At 36.0% G+C, this 5,597-nt stretch overlaps 1 protein-coding gene across 1 annotated transcript; it reads left to right on the forward strand.

Moving 5' to 3' along the window:
* Nucleotides 1-1,730: 1,730 nt before the first annotated feature.
* LOC145793043 (histone-lysine N-methyltransferase SUVR4-like) lies at nucleotides 1,731-4,184 on the forward strand. Its single transcript, XM_082875432.1, has 4 exons — nucleotides 1,731-2,677; nucleotides 2,822-3,084; nucleotides 3,775-3,841; nucleotides 3,939-4,184. Exons 1-4 carry the CDS (start codon nucleotides 1,778-1,780, stop codon nucleotides 4,035-4,037), a joined length of 1,329 nt encoding a protein of 442 aa, XP_082731558.1. The 5' UTR covers nucleotides 1,731-1,777; the 3' UTR covers nucleotides 4,038-4,184.
* Nucleotides 4,185-5,597: the final 1,413 nt, after the last annotated feature.

Consider the following 5,597-nt stretch of genomic DNA (forward strand, 5'->3'; position numbering starts at 1 on the left):
GCTGATGAGCTGCCACAGTTTGATGTTCCTCTTGCTATTGTCCCCCCAGGTTTGTCACTATCTTAGTAGCTATCCAACATTTGCAAAATATCAAACTGGCTTTCTGGAAGATTGAATTCTGTAGTTATGATTCTCATTAGATCTGGAAAGTTGTTTGCCACGATAATGATTGGTCATGCAACTCAGAGCTCTCCGTCACTGCACATGCATATTAAAGCCATGGCAGCAAGTGATTTTAACTAACATAGTTAGCTAGCAGTATGCTGATTTCATTCCTTTCACACAAGTTAGGTGGGTTTTGATTGGCTAAAGTTTATCATCTGATGTATGTTTCTGGGTCAACTGGCATATCATTTTGGCAACATGTGTGAACAAGCATCGTCTAAAGCTGAAGTAGGAAAAAGGGAATTCTAACTTTCGAGGTGGTTCTGCACGTCCCAAAATTAAAATTCTGGATTGTTGAATATCTGACACTTTATCTTCTAATAAGGCTATCTATTTTTAAGAATAAATAAATAACTAAAAAGAAAAAAAGAATCTCCGACACCTTTTAAAGCCTTGTACTGCAAGTGAAATTAACATGGGAGCAACTTGACTTTGATTGTGTTTGTTGTTTAATTTCTGTGTCTCAATTTGATCACAATCTCTTTGTTTCAAGTTTTTTTCAGCCAATTAATTATTTTTGTTCTTCTTCCTTTGCATTTCTAGAAGTTCATGCATATCATCTAAATGTCCTTGCTTTTTAATTTGCATTGTATTCACCAAATGACTTTGTGCATGCAGCAGCTCCTCTCAGTTTGGCACATGAAGATGGTTTTACAAATGGGAGTTCTTCAAATGTTAGAGAAAATGACGGGGAATTCTTCGGAACAAAGCAACTAAATTCTGAAGTTGTAGGTAAGGCTCACTCACATGCATGTGCATGTGTCTGCATATTACTACCACCAGTTTTAACAGTATGAAAAAAGGGAAAGATAAAAAAAATATTGAATTATCTGTTTGATGATGTTACTTTCTTTAGTCTAAATAGCCACTATTTTATTTACAAGTTTCTTGGGTTGACGGCATTTCATTATAAGTTTATTGGATTGAGGGAATGCTCTACATTTGCAGCCTACTTGTGCTGCCCGAAACTGAAAATTTGTTGATGTCTCTTTTTGATATATGGCATAGTCCTTGCTTCTGAAAGTGAGATTGGCGCTATACTGCAATAAATTTGATTTCCACGTGCAGGAAACCCAATATGATTGTGATTTCTTTCTTTCGTTCTTCGTTCTTTCTATTCTGTTGATTGGGTTCATTTTTATTTTACTTTTTCCTTTTAACAATTCTGAAACTTCAGGCAAATATGATAGTGCTTTCGAGTCATATAAATGTCCATCGCTATGCGTCATTTTTTTATATATTAAATGTTTGGATTTTAACTGATGCACCTTTGACTGGTGACTTTCTCTGTATAGTTCCTCCCACTCTGCTGTTATTATGTGAAGATGGTTCTTCAAATGAGAATTGTTCTGATGTTGAACGAAATGGGTTGGAGCTCCTGGAATATAAACAGCTGGATACGGAGGACAAAGGCGATGATTGTGCATCAGATTCATCACAATTTGAAATTGCTTCCTCTCCTCAGGGAAATGTGAAAATTTCCCTGGCCTGTAACTCTTCCCGGAAATCTGGTTTTCGTATTCCAAGTTTAGATGCAGTTTTGAAATTGGTGGAGGAGAAATACATTAAAACATATAGAATTACTGAACCTGGTTTCTCTGTGGTGAAACTGATGAAAGATGTCTGTGAATGCTTCTTGACAGAAGGCACCAATTGTACTGATGATGGACAAGTAAGATCCACAAATTTAACATCATCTCTTGCTATATCTAAGAAATTAAGTGCACAAGATGTTGTGTGTGGCAGAGGCTATGAAGGCAATTTCTGCATTCCACCAAGCTTTCCAAACGAACCATTTAGATTTAGGAATTTTATTGAGGTGCTTCCCCAGATTCCTAGGGATCTTACTTCAACTAGTTCCAATGTTCTTAACTACATTACAGAGTTGAATGTAAACAGGAATAGCTATCGCGGAAGGGATATAAAGATTAAGGCACTGGAAGGTTTAGGACCTTCGAATCCAAGCAGTCTGGTGGTTGTTCAGAAACACAACTCATGTCTTGATCCTTTAAAGGCTTCACATCACATTGATGACATTACCAGAGGTGCAGAGAATGCTAAAATCTCATTGGTAAATGAAATTACTGATGAGTGTCTGCCAGAATTCCACTACATTCCAAGAAACATAGCTTATGAACATGCATGTGTGAAGTTCCTTCTTGCTCGTGTATCGGATGAAAATTGTTGTTCAAATTGTGTTGGGGATTGTATGTCGCTCATCGTACCTTGTGCTTGTGCTGGTGAGACAGGGGGTGAGTTTACTTACACACATGGCAGGTTAGTTGAGGAGAAGTTTCTGGAGAAATGTATTTCACTAAACTGTGATCCTGAACAGCACCGCCTGTTTTATTGCAAAGATTGCCCTCTAGAAAGGTCTAAGCATAAAAGGGTATCTGGCCCATGCAAGGGCCATTTAGTGAGACAATTTATAAAAGAGTGCTGGTACAAATGCGGATGCAGTATGAAGTGTGGAAACCGCTTGGTTCAGCAAGGCATAACAGTGAATTTGCAGGTCAGATCTTCAACATCTCTTTCTTTGACTTAAAATTTTAAAATGGTGCAATAATTTATTACAAATTCCTTGGAAGATTTATATTTTCAAGTAAAAGACACATTTCATATTAAAGATTACATATATGCATTCTTGATGTTTTAGGTGTTTATGACACCCGAAAAAGGTTGGGGTGTTAGGACACTTGAGGACTTACCGAAAGGTACTTTTGTCTGCGAATATGTGGGAGAAATTGTGACCAACACAGAGCTATTTGAGAGAAATACTCAAATGAGTGGAAGAGAGAAGCACACATATTCTGTGCTACTAGACGCAGACTGGGGTTCTAATTGTGTCCCAAGGGATGAAGAGGCTCTCTGTTTGGATGCAACAGTCTATGGAAATGTTGCAAGGTTTATCAATCACAGGTACTTCAATGCTGTAAGTAAATACCTTTGTAATGTCACGTGGCTTTGCCGTGAGCATCAATCTGAAAATAATAAAAATAAAATAAAAATTGGCCAGAAAATGCTGGTTTTACGCTAAATTTGGTTATTTTGATGCATTTGTCTGAGAAGCATGAGGCTCATTTAGCTGTTGCACATGAAGGTTCTATCATTGTGGAGTAAATGACAACTTTTCAGAGGAGAAATTGATATCTATGTCAGGGGGCTCTTACATTTCACCACAAGAAATTCATTTAGCTTTCTCCAATTAGGGAAAGCAAGAAGAGGAAAGAATGAGTTTGGGAAAAAACAAAAATTCTCATGCATTCATGATTTTAATATTCTTCTACTTAATCAGTTGCTGTAGGCAACAAAATCTCTCCTAGTACTTATTAAATCCTAGTCCTATAGTATCTTTCCTTTTTTTTTTGGGAGGATAAGTTTTTAGTCATGTAGTTTTGTTTTCCCTATTCTCTCTCTCTCTCTCTCTCTCTCTCTCTCTCTCTCTCATTTATTTAGTTTTGTGATTTTGTCATGAACTTTTATGTAGTGTCACATTGTCATGTTGACTCTTTGTTTAACTTTATAAGAGGGAAAAAAATCTTCCGTCTTTTTTTTAGTAAGGATTTTTTTGAAAGTTTATGTATCTGAATTATGCATTTTGTTGATTAGATGTTTTGATGCTAACTTGGTTGAGATCCCAGTTGAAGTTGAGACACCGGACAATCACTACTATCATGTATGGAATCTTAGCATTTCATTCCTGTTAATCTCTCTCCCTCTTTCTCTCTGCAAATTTTGGGGATTAATCCAAATATTGTCTTATTTCTTTGTAGCCTGCTTTTTTCACAAGAAGAAAAGTTGATGCTTTGGAAGAGTTAACGTGGGTAAGTAGGTGGTATATATGTACTGTGCTCATTGAGATGCAGCTTTGATCCATTTGACATAGATGCTCCAAAACCCCTTCCAAGCTTCGGTTTATATTTTGCTACCTCAAATATCTGAATTTGGGCTTAGAATCAACTAATTTAAGACTTGTTTTATATACTACTAAGGTATGGCTTTACTTTTTTATATATTTTTGTCCCTTATTTATTATTATAATAGTTCTTTTGCTTAATAAAGGATAGATTCACTGTTTCTACCTAATTGCACTAGGTTCAAGTTAAATTCATTACAATTTGTAGATGAATCTGTAGATTCTATATTTGGATTTTCTAATCTACTGGCTTAATCTTTTCTTCTATGTTTTATACTTTTATATATGTTTTTTTTAATGTTTATTGCAAAAGGTCTAGATTTTACATCTTGATGAAAACATAAATCCTCGTGTTCCTTTTTTTTTTTTGAGTTTTGTCATTCAACTATTCCTTATCGTGTAATTACTATTTTTTATGTTGTAATTTAATTATTATCTGCTTATGAACTTAATATTCAACTGGTAATTTATATATAACAAATCATTACGTAAACTATATCAACATAATAGATTTTTTATTTTGATTACTTATGTTGATATAGATGCTTTGTGAACATGTACGTTTATACGTGCGCACACACACGTGTATATATATATATATATTGATTAAAACATGGTTTTTAAAATGTATTCGGCAAGTTTGATAAATTTTCATCTTCAAGTGCATCTATATAGCTATAATAAACATAGCGAAAAGTAAAAGAGTAAAAGACAGGAAACATTTATCTTGGCAATGACTTAAAGAACAACATAAAATCCGTTGTCCATATTAAATCATGCTCATGACCTGAATAATTTCATTAAAAATTCAAATTTGAAATTTGAGGGCTAAAACTTTTCAGCCCTCCATCCTTATTATTTTCTCTTAATTCTTTATCCATGTTTCTTTACTATTGGCTGTAAACAATTTGTACACAATCAATTGCAGGACTACGGTATCGACTTCAAAGATCATAGTTGTGTGAGTGATTTTCTGATCACACTGCCCGCTTAGTAATCAGTTAGAGAGCACTGGCAGAATAGATGGCTTCAGTTATCCTACAACAGAAAGAGAAGGCTCCAGCGGTGGCTCTTCCACCCGGGGGCACTCCGACGGTCAGGTCAGTATATCTCTCAAAGATAATCAAGTGCTAAACTTACTGCTCAAAGCATAAATTGCGTACCTTAGACCCACGGGGGTGCCTCTCTTTTATAGTTTACTTAATCCTATCTCACAGGAAGCCTGACTTCTATGGACTGCAATTCAGTACTTACTTTGGACTCTTCAAGAGATAAAGATAAACTCCCTAAGAGTTTTATCTTCATCTTGACTATGTCTCCTCTTTATCCTAGGACTCTTGTCCCTTATCCTTTGTCCTCTTATCTCGGATTCCGATATCTTCAGAGATAACCTCGGCCTTGCCGAGATAACCTCGGCGTCACGACCAGCACACGTGGCACCTCGGCTGACACGTCGGCGTCACCTTGCCACGTGTTGGTACTCAGAAAATATATCCCCACAACTGCCCTCTAGGTT

This window comes from Camellia sinensis, chromosome 6 (genome assembly GCF_055761805.1).
Source record: "Camellia sinensis isolate YWXY chromosome 6, ASM5576180v1, whole genome shotgun sequence".
Taxonomy (NCBI): domain Eukaryota; kingdom Viridiplantae; phylum Streptophyta; class Magnoliopsida; order Ericales; family Theaceae; genus Camellia; species Camellia sinensis.

Excerpts from the sequence above, each read along its gene's own strand:
- LOC145793043 (XM_082875432.1), top strand. The coding sequence starts at position 1,778 with ATGAAAGATGTCTGTGAATGCTTCTTGACAGAAGGCACCAATTGTACT. Across the intron at positions 3,085-3,774 it reads GCAAGGTTTATCAATCACAG|ATGTTTTGATGCTAACTTGG; the intron begins GTACTTCAATGC and ends TTTGTTGATTAG. Across the intron at positions 3,842-3,938 it reads CGGACAATCACTACTATCAT|CCTGCTTTTTTCACAAGAAG; the intron begins GTATGGAATCTT and ends ATTTCTTTGTAG.